A 22287-nucleotide genomic window follows, 5' to 3' on the forward strand; every position below is an offset into this window, starting at 1 on the left:
TGCCATAGCTCCTTTCCAGGACCTTTGCTCTGACAAGGTCCCTGCTTGGAGTATCTCAGGGATTTCCTAACTTTCATGAGATTCTAATATGCTGGATGTGGGTTGGGCCCAAGAGTCTGCTTTTCAAAAAGATGGCCCCCAAGCCCGACCCAAGTGTTTTTGCCCCCCAGTGTTTCCAAGTGGAGAAGGTGAAGCTGAGGGAGAAGTTACTACGGGGACCAGCGGATGGCTTGGGGGTGGCACCACTGCTGGGCTCCTGGGCTAGGGCAGATCCCAGACCTTGGCAGGGCGGCAGGTCTGCACTCACGAGAAGGCCGCCTTGCCCTCCTCCATGTCCTTGCCCTTGGCTCCAGGCCCAGCTTTTCCACACAGATTGACGGCGATGCACATAAGCAGGCCACACTTGTTCAGGAAGTAGCAGGTGATGTCCACGACCACCAGGAGCAGCACGAAGATGACAATGAGGATGCCCACGATGGCCCCGGTGCTCAGTCCAGAGGTGGGGCTGCCATTGGCTTAAGTGGGAGAAAGACGGCCGGTGGTTAACAGACTGAGATGGAGCCCGTTGACCCTATAAGCAACAGCCCCTGGGGGTTGGGTAGGGCTTAGAGTTCAAAGCCATGGCATTCACGCCCAGAATGACTCCTTCCTTGGGGCCCTTCTATACCCTGGTATTGAGGCAACAGGCTGTCTCTGTCTTCCAGAGGGAGGGATGATAGCTCCATCTTATCAAGGGGACAGGAGTGTGGAGCTCCTTCAAGTCAAGATTGAAGATGAATCTCCAATCCAGCCCTTGACTTCTGAGCCTCCCCTGGACCCATGCACAGCTGGCCTCCTGGTGAGTCCTGGGAGCAGACAGAGCCCAGCCAGGCAGTGTCTGAGGAGCCTGGATAAAGACATGGTGGAGGGCACCACTGTGTGTCCCCTCTGGACCAGGGCAAAAGGCTTTGCACTGTAGGCAGAGAGTGACTGCTGGTTTCAGGATGGGCTGTGGCTCTGGGAATAGTGAGGGTCAGGGTTCCCTGGGCTTCCATGGGGCTGGTGAAGGGGGTGGTTCAGGCCCAATGGCATGTGGATACACTCCCTCCCCCCTTTAGGAATAACTCCAAAGAGCCCAACACTGTAGTACACTGGGCTCATGGTTCACCCTCTTGTTCTGTATCCTAGGAGGACAAATGGAGCTCATGTGACTCTGGAGGCATGGAGGACTCCCCAGGCCTGTTTTTTTTTTTTTTTTTTTTTTTTTTTTTTTTTTTGTAAGTGAAGGGTCTGGGAATACTCACCATCTGGGAGCCTGGCATGCTTGGATCAGACTTCAGGAAAATCAGCAGGCTCACCCAGAGCTGCACACTCACACACCCAGGCACGCTCACATGCAGGACAGACACCCAGAGATGGACACATTCTCACATCCCAGCAGCACCTGGACCCTGGTTCCATTTCTGGCTGGACTCACTCTGAAAGACTCAGCCCCTCTGTCTAGCTCCCTGGTGTTCATCTACGGTCCCCTGGGCCCATTGATGCTATCACAAAAGCCCCCATACTCTTGTTCCTTGCATGGCCGTGACTGATGTTAGTTGCTTTGGATGGAACTACTGACCTCTTGGTGGTTCCGGTCAGTGTCTGGGAGGCAATGGGGATGTGGGAAGCAAGAACTCACACAGAGCTCTGCCTATAAGTCAGTGTAGAAATAATGACCCTAAACTGAAATATGGGCGCTCCTGATTCATTTTTATTAGGTGTCAGGTTAGGCACAGTAGCCTGCCAATCATATACCATGCCAGTTAATGAGAGGATATGTAACCCGTAGATGGGCCCCAATCTTCTTTTCTCATGCAGCCTGTGTTCTGGGAGGAATTATTCTGTCTGTTCTACGGGTCCTTACCCAGGCGTTGTAGTGCTTCCCCAACAGCAGTGCCACTCTGCTACCAGCCCAGCATGCCAGAGGACCACTCACAACCTATTCTTCTAGGTATAATACATGGGACCTGAGCTGAAGGAGAATCTCTAGCTTGCAAATGTTTTTGGCCCCCTTGGGACATTGGCTTGCTTCCCAGGCTTTCCTCCTTGGCTCTCTGGCTGATCCCTTCCAACACTGCTCTGAGGATTTCATCCCATCTCCCAGGAAGGCCCAAGACTAGCAAGATTCTGGCTACCTATGTCTGGGCTTTGGCAGCAGGAAATTAGCTGCTGGCCCCAGCTGTCAGCTAGAGTGGGTCATTTTCTCAGCAGTCAGCTAATGCAGAGGCACTTCTGATTGGTTGAATGAGAACAAAACCGTCTCTCTACTTCCCCATCCATCTACATTCTACCACCAAAGCAAAGAAAGATGCAGGCCTTCCTGTTCTTTAGCATCCCAAGCTGTTGGGGAAGTCACTATAGCCAGGAGTTTTCTCTCTATTCCATGACACTGGGCTTGAAGCCACTGCAACACCCTGGAAGCAACACCCGGTAGGTAGCAAGTGCCCATTTCCTGAAGGAGGAGTTGTAAGTATTCTTTTTTTTTTTTTTTTTTTTTTTGGTGTGAGAGGCTATGTCTGTATTTTTTGACTCAATGGCATTAATTCTATGTTCTGAGGTTTATAAATATTGTCTTCTGAGACTGCTTACATCTTACTGAAAAGCTGCTCTGTGTGCAGGACAGGGCAGCAGCTGGGCAGCTTCTGCTCTGGGTTCATCAGATCCAGCTGTTGGCTGCACTGATTCTGAGCACATTTGAGAGAAGGTGTTGGGGGGAGGGTTCAGCAAAAAGACTCTGCACTATGGAATAAACAAAAGGGCAGTAGTCTCTCCTTTCATTTGATATAAAATTCAAAGCCTTCTCCCGGCCTAATAGACCCTAATTGTGCTGCTGGCCTCAGGCCTCAGGTCACCTTCTCAGAAAGGGCTCACCTGATTTTTTTACCTAGAGACGCTCCTGTACTCAGGGCCTACCACATCACCCTGTCATAATCTCCTTGCCTTTTTCTATTCATTTTTCATTTTCATTATCATTGGCTAACTCTTCTCAAAAAACCTAACAGATGCCCTCTCTCTCTTCTGTTTCCCCAGCACCTGGGATGACCCTGACTCACAGAAAATGTTCCCTGCACAACATATTTGTCACATGAACTAGCGAGCGTTTGACCCGGAGATGAGAACACTGCTTCCAAATAATAAAGCTTTGTCATGAGAAGGGAAAGATGGCCTTTCTCGGTATGGCACCAGTGATATTAATTATGGGGGTGGGCTGGATTGCAGTTCCACGTGAAATAGCTAGTCCAACACAGTGAGAGCTGCCTTGGTAGGGGAACTCCCTGTGGCTGGAGGCTTTCAAGCAGAGGCGAGACAATCTCTTGGCAGGGATGTTGTAATGGTGTGGATGAGGTTCCTGGATAGAGGATATCTGCAAGTCCTCTTCAACCACAAGAGCCTGTCAGATGTCAGTCCAGGTCAGATGTTGTACAGTGCCCTGCACATGGTACAGGTTCCCTCATGCTACTCTCCATAATGTCCACCGAGGACTTTTTCTGGAAGGCTAAAATGCTCAATAAAATCCCATCTGTGATCATTGACCCTTGTGATTTTATTTTTCCATGAAAAATAAACACCTTTTAACTCAATGATTCTCCACCTGCAGTGGAATTCCTGGGGTTCTTGTTAAAAACTGAGAAGCTGGGGCTCCTTAAGTCTTTGAAATCAGAATCACTGGGGATAGTCTCAGGTCTTCCTTTCCCTGAATCATACCGAATTAAAGCTGATCCTATGATCCATCATCAAGTAGGAGATGGGCTGCTTGCCCTGTTGTTTTGACAAAACAGAGGTGGCCTGATGTACTGGATAGATTGAGAAAAAGCAGACTTGTCCCTAAAACCAAGGAGTCCTTTCAGGCCACCACTGCTAAGAACTAAGACTTCTAGAACAAGTGAGGTGCTCCTCAGGTTGAAGAGAGACTGCTGGCCTCATTTACAATAAGGGATAGGCCACAGGACGGATGAAAGGATATTCGAGGCAAGTCAGAACTCATTCCCTCTTGGTGGATGTCACAGGATTTTTCAGTTCAGGAAAGCTAGAGGGACAAGTGTCATCTCCTGCATCTCATATGTAACATTTCATGAAAGGAAAAGTAAAAAACCTTTGGGTGTCTATCTTTGCCACCATTGTCCCCTGACCTCCTTGACTAACTGACCTGTGTCCCTGCATGCTAAGACAGCTTCTTGGAAGCAGCCTCCTCACAGCCTGGGCAGTGAGACTGCAAGGCTGGGGCTGTCTGTCTTCTGTGGTTCCTAGTTTGGGAGAGGGTGGTACATAAGTAGGAACTCACTTGCGCCAAGACAGAGGCCCATAGACACTTACGTTCTTTCTTTCTTTTTTAAATATTTTGTTTTAGTTGCACACAATACCTTTATTTTATTTTTATGTGGTGCTGAGGATCGAACCCAGTGCCCTGCACGTGCTAGGCGAGTGCTCTACCACTGAGCCACAACCCCACCCCGGACACTTACTTTCTTGTGCCTTAAATTGGGAACATGGGTGTCTCATGCCTTACAGCTGCCCAGGTGAGCCAGAGTCATTGTGCCATGAGATATGGGTGTAGAAGTTCCCTCTTTGTCCCTTAACCCTCCACATACATGACTGTCAGATTCTCAGAACAATTGAGCTGGAGTCTGATTCACTCATAAAACCCCACATGTCTGCTTGCTCCTTCCTGGAACTTGTTACACAGATGGCTGGTCTCAGGGGCCTTTGAGAGGTATCGAAGGATGATAACAAACAGAACATAGTTGGCCAAAGAGGACCTTCTTTCATTTCTATCTCAAGATCCCCTTGTAGCCTCTGTTAGGAGTAAAGGTTGCTGTGTAATTGGAAGACCTTGTTACAGAGCTATGCATCTAATGACTCAGAATGTGCCTCTGTCCTCAGAGCAACCACCTTCCAAGTTCTGCAAAGGCACTTTCCCCTCCTCTGCCTGCTGAGGATTCTAAGGCAGAAATGGGTTTCTTAGGATAGCTGAGAAAAACAGTGTTCCACATGAGGGAGGAAAGAATCTCCTTTGGCTACGGCTCCATGAGATCAGGCTATGAATGTGAGGTCCAATTTAAATGTCTCTTAGGTAATCAGTTATCATGGGAGATGGAGGGAAAGGGCTTTTGACACTTTGTTGGACACACAACATTAAATAAAATTGAAACACGCTGGAGAATTCACATGAACTGTTATATCCTTTAATAATGCAAAGGTGTAAACTTCATAAAGGCCTCGCTGATTATCTACACAACAATGTTAGCATTCTTATTAGTAAAAAAAATGTGATCCAAACCTGCTGTATAAATATTCCAAAAATGAGCAGAGAAACCCCATGTCACGTGGCATGTGGACAGTACTAACGCAGGGCACAAAGGTAGGGTGGCTGGGCAAAGCAGGAGTGTGCGTTCCTATGGGGCTCTCTGAGGGCCGCTTTCTTAAGGATCCCTGGCAGGGCTGGGGGTGGCAGCCTTCCCTGGGAACTCAAGTGTTAGGGTGGGTGGAGGGATGCACACTATCTCTGTCTTTTGAAGGCAAACTATTATAAACCACAGCTCTGTTTGCAAGACCCCAAAGTTTTTCTATCTGAGGGTTATCCAGCCCTGGGATGAGCTGAGGGATGTGCTGAGGGCACAGGAACAGTCAGGCCTCTCGATATTTAGAGTTATATCGATATACTAATGCTATCCTTTTCCTCTGGGTGGCCTGGGACCAGACTGAGTCTGACCCCAGAGCTGGCCCCCATAGGGTAAATATGTGTGACTTCTACCCAGGGTGATCAGAAGAACACAAGAATTACGGAGGGGATCTCGTCTCCCTCCCCACAGCTCTCCCTAACTGACCTGTGATTCTCATGTCAGCCCTAGGGTACCATGTTCCTCTCCCCAGGGCTTTGCCCTGTGCCCAAGAACCATCCTGATTCACTGCCTGGTGGGAAGAGGGGTCTGGGCTCCAGGAGAGAGGTTTGTGGCTGGGCAAGGGTGCTGCATGCCTGAGTTAAGCCACTTGGAGCTTTGACACTGAGTACTGGGGACATTGGTGGGTGCCAACACAGGTAGCTTTGCCCACAGACCATAGCTCAGGGTTATTTGAATTCCCAAAGGGAAAGGCTAGTCTTTGAACATTAAAACACAACTGAAAAAAAAAATAAAAGAACCAAAAAGAACAAAAATCAAACTTCTGTGGAGATGTTCAGAGATGAGATAGGTAGAATGATGGGTGACCACAAGTGGGGAGGGAGTCTTTATTTGGTAGAAAGTCCACCTCCGAGCATACAAGCTCACACTACTGGGTGGGATTCAGACTTGCATCTCCAAATGTCCAACCTCAGAAAAAACACCCACCTCTTCTCCCGGGTGAACTCCCCAACAGCAGACAGGAGCACCTGGCTTTTCATGAGGGTTTTAAAAGTGTCACTGAATCAATTGACCAATAGGGAAGCTAGGGCATTCTGGTAGAGCTGACAGGCTGAGCCATCCCTGATTTAGTGACACTTTAGTGGGGCTGAGTGGTCTGGGAGTGGCCTGTTCCACCCCTTTTGCACTTCTGAGTATAACAGTGAAGGCGGGAGTTGGGCCTGGTTCACAGTGGAAGCTTCCAACCTGCCTGGTGTACAGGTGATTATGGTAACAATGTGGGTCACAGCTAGACCACAACCCCCAAGACACAGAGGTCTGTGCTGATCTGCGATATGCTGCTAAGCAACAGGAGAATTACCCCTGCTGGGAGACAAGCACCTTTCAAAGCCAGCATGTGTTGGGCACATTGTGTCTTGGCCCTGTTCACAGAAACTGCAGAAGATACTGGTTATAATACCAGGACCAAAGTACCTCCCAGAACATTCATCAGCCCCAGAAAATATCCTAATCGATTCAGCTTTTTCCACTTCATAGGCAACAGGGGGATTAGTTTGCCCATCATGTCAGCAGAGTGCTCAGGTGAATCACCAAATCTGGCTCTTTAAACTGGGGCACTTAAATACTTAAATGCAAGCCAAGCCAGCTATTAATTGAAGGGCGCAGGAGGGGCACAGAGTTAGAATGAGAGGGGGCATGTGGTGATTTCAACAATCTGAGGAGAGCTGTAGAACCCCAATTCTTCCTCTGCTACATTTTAGGTATGAACAAAATAGGTAGCAGAGACGCAGGAACTTTGCGGGGGGAACCTAGCCTGATGCTTCTTTCAAAAAAATAGTCTTTAAAGAAAGAGCTCTCAGATTCTTTTTACTGCCATTAAAAAGGGGGCAAACTCCTTATGAAGTGGCACAAGTATTTGTGAATGGCCAAAATCAGGAGGTAAAGCTTTTTCCAATTGCAAAGCCTTCCTCTTCCACACAAACTGCTCTCTCAGCTCAGTGGCCGTGGTGGGGCCAAGGTAGTCCTGACAGGTTCTTCCAAAGGGGCACTCATCGCTTCCATAGGAACTGGGCTTTTAAGCAAATTTAATTTTTGTGTTCAAGTTCCTAACAGAGCAAAAGAAGAGTCACTGCAGAGAAAAGCAATGAGACAAAGGTGTAGGATGCAGAATTGCCTCCCAAGGTAGCTGCAGTATTAAGCAATGGGTCCCCAGAGAGAACATGTTTGTTTAAAAATAAATGTGGCAGTGGGGATGTCCCAGTGATGTCCAAGGTGACAAGTGTAACGACAGACACAGGAAGGGGAGGGAGGGGGAGAGAAGGAAAGAGAAGGCAGAGACAGAAACAGAGAAAAAAAAATAGATAAAAAGAAAAACAATTAGGTCAAATATAGAAAACACAAGAATTCAAGGTTAATTCAACTTAGTAAATTAAACTGACAAAGGTTAGGGAAGAGTTCAGTGCGGTATCAATACCACAGGCCAGGTCAGAAGCTCAGCAAGGCCAGAAGCAGCACAGCGGGGTTAATTGGGGGAGGTCAGGGGCCAGCGAGCAAATGAAATTAAAGTGAGAGAACAGGAGCCTCCACAGTGAAATCCCAGGGTCTGATTAGGGCAGTGTTACCTCTTACTAAGGTGAAGCCTCAGTTGCAGCCAGCAAGTGTATGGTCTTCTAGTCGCTACTGCTTTTGCCTGAAGCGGTAGAGATGCATTGGATGTCTGCACTAGATCAGCAAACTGTGCATGAGGTGGGGGCTGCCTTGGTAGCACTGAAGCAGACCTGTCTTCCTACTGCACAAACACCGCCATTGTGCTGCTGTTAGAGTCCTGTGCACCTCACCTCCACCACCCTGCTGACCACAGCATTCAACCACAAATGTGTCTTGTGATGCAAAGAGGTTTTATTCTTGGACAATAATACAATGTCCAGGAACTTCCAACCAAGCAGAGCCACCTCCTTCTAAGTCCTGCACAGTAGACCTGCACAGCCATCATGGATAAGGTGAGCAACCCTCTCCGGCTTAGTGGGCACTTGGATGATTCACAAGGATTCTGGAGGACAAGGTCTCCCTAATATTTTTGTGTCTGACTCCCAAATTCCAGAAGTTGATGCTGCTGGTAGTATCCAGCATGGGAACACAGCCTGCCTAAGTGACTGCTTATGGGAGATCACCCCAGGGAACAACTGCCTTAAGGAACCTGTCTTGCTGCAAAGGATTTACTCAAGCCTCACATTCTCCCACCTTCTAAGTGATTGCAAAGACAGAACAGATCTGGACCTCACATCCTGCTGACCAAATAACACAGGAAAGAAGGGGCGAGGAAAAGCAAGTCCACCCAGATTTGGACATCCTAATAAGCAGCAATGAGAACATTCCTCACCAAGTGCCTTGACTTTTGCACCTGTAGGGACACCCCCCCCCCCAGCCTGAGACAGGGAGCCTTCCCGTCCACGCTTCGATCTACAGCTTAAAACTCACCTGCCAACTTGATGGAGGCCCCACGTGTCTCCCAGACATACCCATTCACACACAAGCAACCATCCAGAATCACTCACCGACCTCTTGTTTTGTTGCTGCCTGACTATATCACTTTTGCACATCCAGCCCTGCATTTCAAGCAGCCCACACCCCTTGTGGCCTGTCTCCCCCTGGAAGGAGCAATCACACAACTGAGCCAAGGAACTGGCAATCTCTACAGATGGGACAGGCATAATGGAGGCTGCCCAAGACTATCTTCCTACCACACCTGAACATGGCAGAGTATGTGGGGTCCCCTCCAACAGCCTGCAGCTGTAAGATCTATGTCTCCTCTCCTGCCTATGGTTGGCATTTGTCTGGCCTGGAAAAGCAAAGTGATAGCTGAAGAACTTTTTCTTTGAGGGATTTGGCCAATGAGAGGACTGGTCATCAGTGGCAAGGTAGCTAGGCCAGAAAGCAGAACTCTCACTTTATTCCCACACTTGAGTCCATCCTGGATCCCTAGAGACAGATCTGCATCTCCTAGGAGCTCTGCCACCTAAACAATCTCTAGCAGACTGCCTGCCTTTCATGGATGGTGCTTTCCAGCATCTGTCTTCTCCACTTGTTCCATTTTAAGAGGTTCAATTTAATTTCCATTTCAGGGGAGAGGCCCTTGGCAGATAGGATTTGTCACTAACTGGGCACCATCTCTTCCTTCTCTTGGGGTCACCATAGAGAAGAGATTTGGACCATGGTCATGCAGAGAAAGCCAGCATCATATAGAAAGTGCATAAAACAGTTATGTGTTCTATTATGGAATGGTAGACGGCAGATAAGGTCTCATAAAGGATCCTTACTCAACCAGAATCCAAGGCAAGGCAGGAGCTGGGCATTTCCCATCTGAGGGGTTCATGGACTGGTTAGCATCGGTCCTTCTAGGCCGAATGAGACAGGACCTTTTCCCCAGGATGCTTGGCCAAGCCTTCCTGGGGGTCCAGTACATCTCAACCCACTGCGCAGATAGGTACAAGGCAAAACTAAGCTTGGCTGGGCAACCAGTCGTGATGATGGCTGTAAGCAAGCAAGTTGTCAGGGTTGTTCAGGCGCATTAGGAGGAGCAGCACTTATGCATTAATTCAAAGCGGAAAACTACTAGAAAGCGGAGGCAGTCATACCTGGGATGGCTGTGGGCTGGGCCGAGGTCTTGAACACAAAATGAGCTGCCTTGGACTTCCCTTGCTGGTTCTCAGCCACCACATACACCTCGTACTCAGCATTCCAGTCCAGGGACTTGAGCATGACATGGTCACTACCAGACGGGAGCCTGATCTCTGGTTTCCACTCGGAGGAGATCTTCTGGGAGAAATCGGCAGGAAAGATACCAGACACCAGAAAGTTTTAATAAAAATGCTGGTGAGATCTGCTAAAAGGCAAAACTTAGGGAGTCTAAAACTACAGGTGTCAAATTGCAAAAACATGAAGCAATAAAAGAACATGGTCCTTGTTCTTTGTGAGCCTGAAAAATGCACAGATGGGGAGGTCAACCTTGAAGGTCTACAAATGCCAGTGTGCACAGGGACAACACCCTCACTGTCTCAACACCTTCAGGGCATGCAGGGGCTCAAGCACATTCCCCTTTGGTCCAGTCTACATTCTGGAATGCTGGGCACACAGACATGAGGGCTTTTTAGAAGTGTAGTTAAATGAATACGGTTCTTGTCCTATTTCAGAATTCTGCTCACACTCAGGTGTGTGATTCACCTTTCTGACCTGAGAGCACTGCATAGACTCCAATTTCACTATCAACACTCATTTATTGAGCACACACTTTGTGCCAGGCACTGACCTAAAGGCTGTCTACACATTTTCTCATTGTGTCTCTAAAATAAGTCTACAGGAAGTTTTTGTCAGGCTCTTACCAAACCTGATGATGGGGATGTGAGAGGGAGGGTAGGTAAATTCCAAAAGTCACTCTGTAGTCAAGGTTGGAGCTAAATCCCTCTGGGCTCAAAGCTGTGTAGGGTGCTTTCATAATAGGGAGCTTGGCATACATCTATTTAAATGAATTATTATTATTCTTTATTCTACATAATGTGACTTGGTCTCCAGCACTGTAGCTGAAGGGATGAGGTTCTGCTGTCAGGCCTAACCCAGAGATCCTCAGAGGGGCCATGAGGAGGACCCCACAAGGAGGGCCCCACACAGCATTGCCTAGGGCAAAATGACAAGCTGGAAGGCTAGGATTCTGGGTGTGTCTTTTTTTCTCAGCCAGCATTCTCTGGTTATTGCCCTCACCTTTGCCAACGAATTTGCACTGGATGGGAGTTTACAAAGCCATTGTTAAGCAAGCACCTCCTTAACAAAACAGTTGTGGGAAAAGATGCAGAGGCCTCTGAGAAATCTTCATGTGGTTCTGATCACAACCTCTGGCCCTTTCTCAAGGCCTGTGCCCTGAGATACATGCTGGACACACAGGAAGGTCTAACAAATGCTTACTGAACGACAGTCTGCTCTTCTGAGAGCAGAACATGGCAACAATGGAAGATGGTCCAGAGCCCCACAGGCCCAGGGCTGATGGGAGTCATCTTACAGCAAAAGAGGTCTTACCAGGCAAAACCATTTGGACCAGTCAAAAAGACACCTTTAAGAATGTGATAGTGCCTATGCCAGGGCCTGAGACTATTATGGGGAAATGCTAGAAAAAGTTGTGATTTCCTAGTGCCTAAGCAGGATGCCTGGGCTGTGCTGTAAGTTAGCTTTGTGTCTGCCACTACGGGGTCCTGTTTTCATTTAAAACAAAAAAATTGAGCCGTCTGTCTGTAGTCTTCTTTCTCTGTCTTCCTCAGCAAACATCATTACAGAAGAGACAACCCAACTACAAAGCAAATATTCAATAAAGCAAACATTATGTTATATAATACATATTAATAATACATGATAATATTTAGCAAACAATAAGTTTTGAAGTGAAAGGGAGAGGGTGGTTAACATTACTGAAATCTAAAATAGCTCGGGAGTTTTACTCCGGTTGGTTGTCTTTCTAACACAGTTATGATGGCTGGCCCTGGAGGTGGCCTCTTGTGGGAGAAACTTTTAGCTGGAGCCTGCATCTTAGCAGAAACTGCAGCTACCATTTATAGAGGCTTCCAAGGGCCACACATACTTCAGGTTCTTTGTAGACAATATTGTGAATCTTTACAACTTGGTAAGTTATTCTATCCCCATTTTACAGGTGAACTAATGCAGGTTTTGGAAGATTGGGTGACCTAGTCAGGTCTTATGCTGGTACGTGGTAAAGTGGGAACCGGATGCCTTGCCTGTCTGGCTCTAAAACCCATGCTCTGTCTACTGGGCCAAATTAGCTTAACAATGGCCAGAGGCAGTCCATCCTACCAGTCCATCTGCTTCCAGTGGAGTGTGCAAAGACCTGCCTGGTCCTGGGATCCTTCTCTGCCCTGAGGAAGCATAGAGACCTCTCATTCTGTGATCCCTCTGGGCTGGGCCTTAAAAGGTCAACTGAGTTTTTCTCTACTATATCAGATCACCCCGGCATGACTTAGAAATTAAGTGGGAAGCAGGGCTGCATTGACAGCCTGCCCACTGGCTGAGAGGAGTGCCTGGAAGGCTCTGTGCTGGACCAACTCTCTAGAAGCCTAACTAGCTAATGACCCAAATGTCACTTCTACCTCAGGGGCTGATCACATGACAAAGAGAGGAAGCCAACTTCCTGGAAAAAGCCTTACTTGGGCAACTTGAAGAAAGGAAACTGCTCTCTGGCTCATTTTCTATTGCTAAGAAACTCTAGCAACAGGCTGTTCCCAGTGCCCAGAGACTGTTTCAACATCTCTTAGCAACTCTTGTGGTTGATGATGAACAAGCATCTTTGGATTTGGAGAGGTTGGGGGTGAAAGGTGGAATGCTGGACATCTTAGATGAGTGATGAGCAAGACAGAAGAAGAGGCTTAGAGCCAAAGAGCAGGGGAAGGGAACGGCGCAGCCTTAGGATCTTAAGGCAGCTTCAGGCAGGGGTAAGAGCCCAGGCTCATCAGTTACTTGAGCCTGAATTCAAATTCCAGCTCACCCAGCTGGGTAAGACCTCCAGCTTCTGCTGCAGCTCTGGTTACTTCACCTGTACAGTGAGGAAAATTTCAAGTCCCGCTTCACAGGGTTTTTGTGCAGAGAACAGGCCTTTACATAACTTTATAGAAAAATTTAAGAACCAGGAAAACCAATCATGGTGTGGGTCTGTCAACACCACAATCATTTTAAGTGTTTTCAAATGGTCCAATGGTCTAACAGTTCCAGATGGTCTTAGGATTTAAAACCCTGTGAGTTTTAAATCCTCAAGTGCCCATGAGTCAGCTATAGGATACAGGACAAGAACTGTCTCACTCCAACCTACCTGGGCTTCACCTGGTTGTCCCTTCAAAGGACAAGGAGGTGTCAATGATGCAGGGATGGGGTCGAGTCTGGGGTAGAAGGCTACTCACCGCTCGATACTTGACCAGATAGTGTCTGATGGGGGAGCCGCCGTCGTCCTGCTTGATCAAGTTCACCTTAATAGAGTTCCCATCCTCTCCCATCTGCCCTTCGAGTTTAGGTGCACTGGGCTCCCCTGAAACAGCCAGTGAATTCACATGAAATTTTGGTCTACAGAATGATAATCAGATCCATCAGAATGGGATATAGGGATGGGAGGGGAAGGCTGGGCACTTTTCTTGCTTTTTCACAAATTGAATGATTAAAACACAATAATACAAACCCTCCAAGTTCCACTTAGTTGCATCACTCAGTTGTAGCTCAAAGGGAGTGTGTCTTTTGTAAATGTTCTGGGTAACACTCTCCCTACCAGCACTCTGTTTTGCTAACAGGGTTTTCCTGTCTCTCACTGCTACTTTCATTTCCTTTCAGCTGCTCTCACACTGCAGATATAATTTTTATGAGTCTGGCACATCTTGACGGACAGCCTGAAATATGGGAAAATGTAAGTGTTTGAGCAGAAAAGTTACACCCCTAGAATTATTTTTCAAAACAGTCCAGTTTTTCCCTCGGGTACATCACTCGCCCCAAAGGCCCAAGGGTTTGATCCAATGGGACTGAATGCTGTTACATTCTTGTGACTAGCTTTTCATGAATTAAGTTTTTATTGTTTTAGAATCATTTAGAAAAATAAGTTTCCAGTTATGATTAAATAAAGCACAAACTGCCACAGGCAAGTTTCCTGTAACTATACGGCATTTATGGCTCAACTGAGTGAGTGATAATCCTCAGCACTTCAATGTATTAAAGCAACAGTCATTAAAGTACTTTCTCTTTGTGAGAGGGGAGAGAAAGAAATTGGTTTTAGCGCTGCTCAACAGAAAAGGAAAAAAGTCAATGTTTTTCTTTATGTGTAGTATATGCTCGCTCAGACTGAGGCGCTATGAATCCGAGTTTGAGAAGAAAGACGAACCTGAATGTGAAAAACTACCAGGGCTAGGATGGCTCTTCCCTAAGACACGGATTTACTTTGAGAGAAACTATTTTGTTAGTGTATGCTGAAAGCAACAGGTGAGAGATTATCTGATATCAAGAGTAACAATTAAGATTCAACACACTTGGGGGTCCTGCACTTACTGGGAGGAGCCACCTCCATTATTATCTCTTGAGCTCAGAGAGGAGGCTTGGGGGAAGCTATGCAATAGTTACCTTATGGGTAAGTCCCTCTGTCTGGCCAGGAAAACAATCACAAACATGATAGAAGAGCCAGGAAAAAGGCTGTCACTAGGCTGTGGACCTCATCACCCCACTCTGCACCATTGGCCCTGTGGGAGCAGGCTGCTGGCAGAGGCAGTGTTTAGCTTGGCCTCCTTGCCCAGCTACTTTGTGAGCCTCCTCCCTTTGATACAAGGAGGAGCTGTAGAGAGCTAACACAAAGCCTTGCTATTTAGCACATCAGGCCAGCAGCACGCATATCATCGGGAACTTGTTAGAAATGCAGACTCTCATTTGGTGACCTGCGTGCATGGTTAGGTTTGAGCAACAGTGTGACAGGGACAAATAACACCTGCAGCAGGAAGGATACACAGTCTTGATGTCTAGGGATATTTAGGAAAAGTTGTGTTTATTATTTGTTTTCTACAAGAAGTAATTAAAGGAAAATGAAGACAGGATTACCAAAATAAATGGGCTTCGAGCAAAAATTGTCCTGATTTTGAGCCACTATCTAGCCACTCACCCAAACTACTCAATGGAAAATATGTAGACATTTAGTTTAGGTATATCAAGGTATGTAGAGGCTTTTCTAAGTCTTAGATGCTAATTTAGTATGTCTACATCATTGTAAGTGTCCAGTGTCAAAAGAAGCTCAAAGTAGAGTCTGTTTTAGAGTAGGCAGGAGCTCTGTGTAGATTCTGCCATGTTGAACCAATGAAAGGAGGAGACACTGTAGAACTTGGTAGATTCCTTTCTCTGACTTAATTAGGGTAACCAACTTATCACAGTTAGACTGGAACATTCCAGGTTTTACCACTGCAAGTTTGACATCCCAGGAAACCCCTCAGGCTCAGGCAAGCTAGGATGGATGGTGACCCCTGACTGATGGGAAATGTACATTAATTGCAACATGCTGTGTGTTGGATGGTCTATCTGCCTTTAGGAAGGAGGTGATTTCTATCAGGCAGTATCAGTGACCCTTCTAACACATCAATTAGGCAAGGACCACATGCTCCCCCAGGGACTCCTTGGGACCACTCAAAAATGAGTTTCTGGGGGCTGCTTTGCCTGATGCTTCTCAGTCTTTCCTCATGGAATGGAGTAGTGTGGGTTTTCAAGGCTGAGCCAATACCATGAGATGCCTTCTCTGAACTCTGCTTCCCAGGAGCTGTGATGTCATAGCCAGGTTACCACCTCTTTGCATGTCTGCAGCATGTGGCCACTGGATGGAATACTAGGGTTCCTTCCAGCTCTGCCACGTGGTGACACTGTGACAGGCTCACCGCACTAGAGTGATCTCCCAACTACGCCTCTGCTATTACTTACAACACCATGAAAGGATGAACCTATGATATATGCCTTCAGCCAATTTTAGGGAGATATACCCAAAGATTGACAATTCTATATCTCTAAGGCACAAAGTTGTCAACTTTTGCTGTACAATTTTTGAAAACTTTTCTCAAAAATGTTCTATCTTTGAAAAGAGAATCCCAAGCCTCTTTAAAGATACATGAACAAAAAAAAAAAATCTCTCCAAGGAATGTTTGCAGAATCCAATGGCCCACAAGAAGAAACTCTCTCATGTCTGGATTTGTTTCAGAAAAAAAATATTATTGGAATCACAAGAAAAGCCCCTAAAAACTGTGCCACAGTTAAAGTTCTAACATTTAACTATAGTTAGAACACTATAATTTGCTACCATTTTATCTGAGTGACTACCATGTTAGTCAGATGTGTATTGTTTTTTCATAGAATTTTAAGAATTTTCTATTGTATAATTTTTAGGTGTATTATTTAGAGTGATTTTCCCACACAATTTATTCACCAAATGTGTACTGTGTGTCTACTAGATACCAGATAGACTGTCGGGCAATGAAGTCTTAAAGATAAGATATGCTTTTGCTAGCTAAATGAAAGAACTTAGTTATGATCTTTTAAAAAAATCATGAGACTCTTGGACTTAAACATAACCCTTCCTCTGACAGTATTCCTACAGGAAGATCATTTTCAACTAAAATCATCGAGATTTTGATAGACTTTGTGGCTCTATAACTTGCTGTAAGTACAGTAAAATTTGGATAAAGCAATTGTTTACTCAGTTGTCTAATTCATCTTCAAATGTTTACCACCATCCACATTTCTTAAAGGTTAGAAATGGGGTTAAAGAGCCTTTCCTAAGCTCTCTGCACAAAGCCGGGCTTGACAGGGAAGGAGTCACTGCAGAAGCAGTGAGAACCCAGCATTCAGGAGACTCATTGCTTAATTGAATACATTAGCAGAAGAAATGATTTAAAGGGTCGTAAGGTTCTAGGGTGGCTGCTGTGATTGAAATCATTATAGGCAATTTCAGCAAAACCAATATGGCAATTATTTGTAAATGTTGGTTTGCAATTCAGCAGCAATAGGCAGGTTGCTCTGACAAGACCCCTAGGGTTAATTATACCCTTTGAATTTAGCTTCAGCTATGACTCAAAATTTCCCCCCAAATATTTTATGCAAAGACGAAAGTAGCAGTACCCTAAAAATAAACCTTGACGATAGCAAATATGAAATACTGGGCAATTCTAGTATTTTCTACCAGGATGTGAATAACCAGCTCAAGAAAAAAAAGAATGTGCCATAGAAGCACACACTATCATAGGAAGATTTATGAAATTTTATGAAATTCCCTCTAGAAACCATAATTGAAATGTATATTTCTGGCCATGCAGATTGTAGGTTCCTCCTTTGTAATTACTGGGCTTCTCTGCTCTTAAATCTGAGTCTGCTTCAGGCCCTTCCTCCTATTAGGAGGAGCCATGGGGTTAGGAACATCTGCTGGACTTATGAATCCCACAGCATAGATGATACATAGTATAGGGTGTTGGGAAGCTTTTGTTAATTTTAAAATGAAACACTATTCTGATTTTGACTCAAAGAAGCTGAAGCACCAAGAGCTATACATTTTGCATTAAATGCCGAGGTGCCAAACAGCTATCTTCCAGAAGGCTTGATCTCTTTACTCGTCCACTTTATTTTCTCTCCCCTAGGGACCCACACAAAGTTTCCCGGTCTGAGTGTTAAACCAGTGATGGATGTAGGGCTTGCATTAAAATCTCTTATTGTTCCCATCAAACAACATTGTCATACATTAAAAATAATGTTCATTTTGTTTATCCTGACTCCTGTCTCCTTTGGTTGGTTCTTTCTTATAAGCAATTTGCAACTTGTGTAAAACTGTTTTTATTATTTGCTTTTAAAAAGCCCAAAATGTATGATTTAGCTATTCAGATATGAAGCCTAAGTCTATTCCATTTTTTCCCACTCAGAAACATTACAATTTCATCAAGCAGTTATTGATAGGTCCTTAAGAGATGAGCAAATTACTTTGGGGAACTGGGATTTAGATTTATTAGACCACCAATTGTCTTTCCTGAAAACAGCTCTTAGTTGTAGATATAATGCAAATGAATGTGAGATCCATGTTGCACACGTTCTTGGGTCCACATGACTCTCTCTGATATTTCTTTTGGTAACCTACCTGGCTTTCTGACAGTCTGAAAGAGCAGACTGAACATGCTAAGGATAGGTATCCATTTGCCTTCAGCATTGTTCCCCCCAAATCTGGCCTCTGGGGTCAGGTGTCCTATCTCCTCTCCAGGATTAAGAATAGGCTTGTGCTAAGTGACCTGACTCTGTCATCCTAGCTCCTGGTTCCAGGGGAGGCCAGGATACAGAATGAATGGGTACAGACGTGGCCAGTTCCCCAGGTTCTACAGAGAAAGGATGCTTAGTTCTCCAGGACTGAGCTCATGGAGGTACCTGGCCCATAAATCCTTTTCAGCCTTGGTTTCCTTAGGAAAGGTGAATGTGCTGGAGGTAGGGTGGCACATGGCACCACAAAGTACAAGCCAAGCATCAACAAATGAGCTCTGACAGAACCACAAAAACACCAATTCCCTTCTCGTGGGTGTCATGAAAACACCAACAGATTAATTGATCAATTATCTTTTTTTCATCATCCTAAAAAGAAAATATGACCATGAAGGTATGGCTTGTGGTTATGGGGCTGATCCAGGCTGAGGAAGTTACGACAGAAATAACTATCACCAACAATTAACTTGGCTCCTGCCTCCACGGCCGCAGGGTGGTGTGGGGAGTTGGTGCACATTTTCAACAGCATCTCATGGACATTATATGGGTTATTAAGAAGAACGAACCTTCTTAATAATGTTCCCACCCTCATGCTGGTAATCCTAGGGGAACTGGCTGCCAAAGCCAGCCCTGGCCTCAGTCTCTGCCCACAGGATTTGGGCTGATACATCGCTGCCTCCTCCTTCAGACTGTTCCCACTAACTCTCTACCCTGGGAGCCACCAGTGTGGGGAATCCTTAGAAATAAAGGCAATTAGAACAGAAACCCTGGTGAAAAGTCTGTCCACCTGCCAGAGACCATGGCCATCCAGACACACAGCTGTAAAAAAAATAAAGGAGGGTGTGGAAGGGATGGTTAGTGATGTTTTCAATCTAAGAAGGAAGAGTAGGTGTTAAAAGAGTTTAGTTCATCAGAATCAGCATTTCCAAGTCAGTGTCAGTAGCTAAAGAAAAAAAAAAGATCATTATGAATGGATGGGGAGGGAGCCATGCTCAACATGCAGCACGTGACAGAAGGGGTGCAGGGGGCTTTGCATCACACACATGCTGGCTGGGGATGGCAGGGGAGTCCCAGTTACACTCAGTCCTCAGCAACTGATGGACAGAATCATGGCTCTGGGAGTCTCTGGAAGTCCTATAGTTACATGAGGCAATGATGTCAGAATAAACTTCTCTGTGGAGCATTAAAAACTGACTTCTGCCATCCTATTACAATTGCCCATGCTTTATCTGTCATAAGCCTCCACACCCAAGCCCTGAAGGCTCAGGAGCCAACTAACCATCAAGGATGGTGGACAGTCCCTGTTTTACCTACCTTATTTATTCAGTGCTGCTGGACTCCATAAACACTGTCCAATTGAACGTAAAGGTGGATGGAACATGCAGCATATATTAAGTGCATCCCAGGCAAGTTTTTTATGTGGGTATGGAGAGAGGGTGGATAGAGAACCTTGGATTTCATCCATTGTTGGGTATATAACTCCCTGATGTGAGAAAAATCTCCAGCTCAAAATTTTTGAATTCAGGTCTAATTCACCTTCAGTGCTTAGTAAATTTCAGGGAAAGGAAGTGATAACTGTCCTTCACAAGGGTTTATTTATCTCCTCTGGAAATTTTAATTGTCCTGATCTCTGTATTCCCTTAAACTTTATTATTAAAGGCCACTTCCTACTGCTGCTGGTGGCTCTCCTGAGAAATTCCTGACCCTTGCAGATGGCAGGAGAGGATCGGTCATGGATGGGAACATAGTTCGATGAGGGGTAATGATAGCTTTAGAATTCCATAAGGCTCTCAGTGATTTTTTTTTTTTTTTTTTTTTTTTTTTTTTTTTTTTTTTTTTTTTAGTACTGATCACAGTTTTTACTGACGGCCAAGATCACTGCTAAGGCATGCATCTAGGACAACTATAGAAAACATCTTCTAATATTTCTTGTTTTGTTTAAACGTTTAGAAAGAGTTCTCTCTTTGGAGGAGTAAATAAGTTTCTATTTTAATGTTGTGCTTTGCTTCATTCTGAATTATATCATTTCACAGAAATGACCAAACCTGTTTTAAAACATAAGCGAATGAGTTCCAAAGCCAATATCCAGCATCTGCTCACAATTAGCATCTCAGGGGGAAGGGCCAGATCTTTTTCTAGAGCATCAATGTATGGTTTGGATATGAGGTGTCCCCCCAAAACTCCCACACTAATGCAGAAATTTTGGGAGGTGAAATGACTAGATTATGAAAGCTGTAACCTGGTTAGTCCATCTTTATTTGAATGGACTGACTGGGAGTAATTGTAGGCAGGTGGGGAGCAGTTGGAGAAGGTGGGTCACTGGGGTATGCCTCGAGGGGGTTCTTCCCTGTGATCTCTGCTTCCTGGCAGCCATGAGATGAGCAGCTTTCTTCCTCCATGATCTTCTGCCATGATGTTCTGCTTTATCTTGGGCCAAGAGCAATGCATTTGGCCGACCATAGACTAAACCTCTGAAACCATGAGTCAAAATAATCTTTTCCTTTGCTAAGTGGTTCTTATTGAGTATTCTGGTCACAGCAATGAAAAGCTGAGTAATATAATCAGTCACTGAGCAGTCACCACAAGTCTGAAAGAATTCTGCTCCTGCTGGTTGCCAACTTTAGGGAAGTACTAAAACTTTAGTATTTGGGGTGGAACTTGAGTTTAGAAAATCTGAAGTTTCCGATATTCTCTGCCCTATGACTGACAGATCAAGATAATTTTTGAAGGTAGGTCAAATCTTACTGTGTACAGCATCAGGTGTCCTTCTGGGGATGTTCCCACCATATTTCCTATGATGTAAATATCAAACGGTTCTTTTTGGAAACGAGGTGGCTTCTGTGCAAGTTCAGGAGCCTGGTTGTAAATGGGACTAGAGCAGGGCTAAGCTGCCATACCTACAAAGCAGAAGTCCTCAGAGATGGTACATAGTAGATGTAGCATGAAGGAGAGGGAAAATACACAGGGCTAACACATGTGGGGAGCATGACGTAGAAGAGACAGGGAACAAAAAAACATGCGAGACGAGCTGTTGATGGTTTTGACTGTGTGGATGTCGCCCAATCAGTTCTCAAGAGAAGTGAGGTCCAACGGGAGAACCCCTTGCATGCACGGGCACACTGGGTGGTTATTGGTGTTAGTTTTGCTTTTGTGATCAATGCAGCCTGTATGTATCTCAGGGCGTGATGCGAAGTAAAAATTTTCAGTTAAGAGAGGGGGATGCATTTGACTCCCAGGGCAGGTTCTGAACAGGCAATTTTAGTTAGGGAAGCTGTGAGCAGAGGCTTCCTTCTTCTCTCTTTATGGTAAGTGAGAAATGTTTTTAACGAGGTTGTGACAGGCACAATATTAACTAATTATTTTGTCACCGCTATGTGCTTAATTAGGCTATAATTTTATTTCCTTTGCTGCAAGGGTCAATCATGTGCTTCTTGATTACACGGAGATCTCCAGTCATGGTAATTGCCAAGTGACTTTTGCTTGATTTGTCCCCCCTGCCTGGGGGAGGGCCACTCTTGAAAAGTGACACCTCAGTAATCACAGACAAACTGCTCTAATGCAAATTCCTATTTCAGAAAGTCCTCAATTTGCATGAATTGTATGAAGCACTCTCACTGGTTCTGAACAAATATAACCTTTGCAATGGAGTATTTCTCTCTGTCTCACTTTAAGATTGCAAACATTTTCATGGGACTGTGATTAATTTTAGAACAATGGTGGGGAATAGAACTTCTGGATATAAAGTTAAATAACAATGCTATAGGGCTAATTACAAACATGTTTCTGGGAAATATTTTTTATGAACTCTCTGATAAAAATTCAAGTTTGCAAACTGTACTGTGGCTAACGTGGCTTTCCTTAGAGAGCAGCTGGTGTGACCAAATGTCTTGAAGCAAAATATTAAACCAAAGACAGTCACGTTATCTAATTGCCACATTGGACAGTTGTAAGGAATGATGAATTCTGGGTGTGAATTGAGAACAAGAGGAAAGCTCTCAAATGGCTTCTTTTAGGATATCTGAAGTGGAAAGAAATGAGTGGACCCTTGGTGCCAGGCTGTGGTCCCAGATTTATTTCACTAATCAGAATAAAGAGTTTTACCTTCTGTTCACCAGCGTGGACGACATCATCAGCACCATGC

The 22287-nt window shown here is 45.3% G+C and overlaps 1 protein-coding gene across 20 annotated transcripts in view; it reads right to left on the reverse strand.

Moving 5' to 3' along the window:
* Window positions 1-22287, reverse strand: part of NCAM1 (neural cell adhesion molecule 1) — a 294651-nt gene that overhangs the window by 6880 nt on the left and 265484 nt on the right. For 9 of the 20 annotated variants that reach the window (XM_081281556.1, XM_081281559.1, XM_081281557.1 and 6 more), the window contains 3 exons: window positions 13310-13434; window positions 9995-10172; window positions 308-515 (listed from right to left, as the gene is read on the reverse strand). In XM_081281556.1, coding sequence (XP_081137682.1) covers window positions 308-515; window positions 9995-10172; window positions 13310-13434 — 511 coding nt within the window. Of the gene's footprint in view, window positions 1-307; window positions 516-5521; window positions 7546-9994; window positions 10176-13309; window positions 13435-22287 lie in introns of those variants that run through there. The other 11 variants (XM_081281567.1, XM_081281550.1, XM_081281551.1 and 8 more) reach the window with 2 other exon arrangements.

Source organism: Spermophilus citellus, assembly GCF_964194105.1.
Source record: "Spermophilus citellus genome assembly, chromosome: 2".
In the NCBI taxonomy this organism is placed as follows: Eukaryota; Metazoa; Chordata; class Mammalia; order Rodentia; family Sciuridae; genus Spermophilus; species Spermophilus citellus.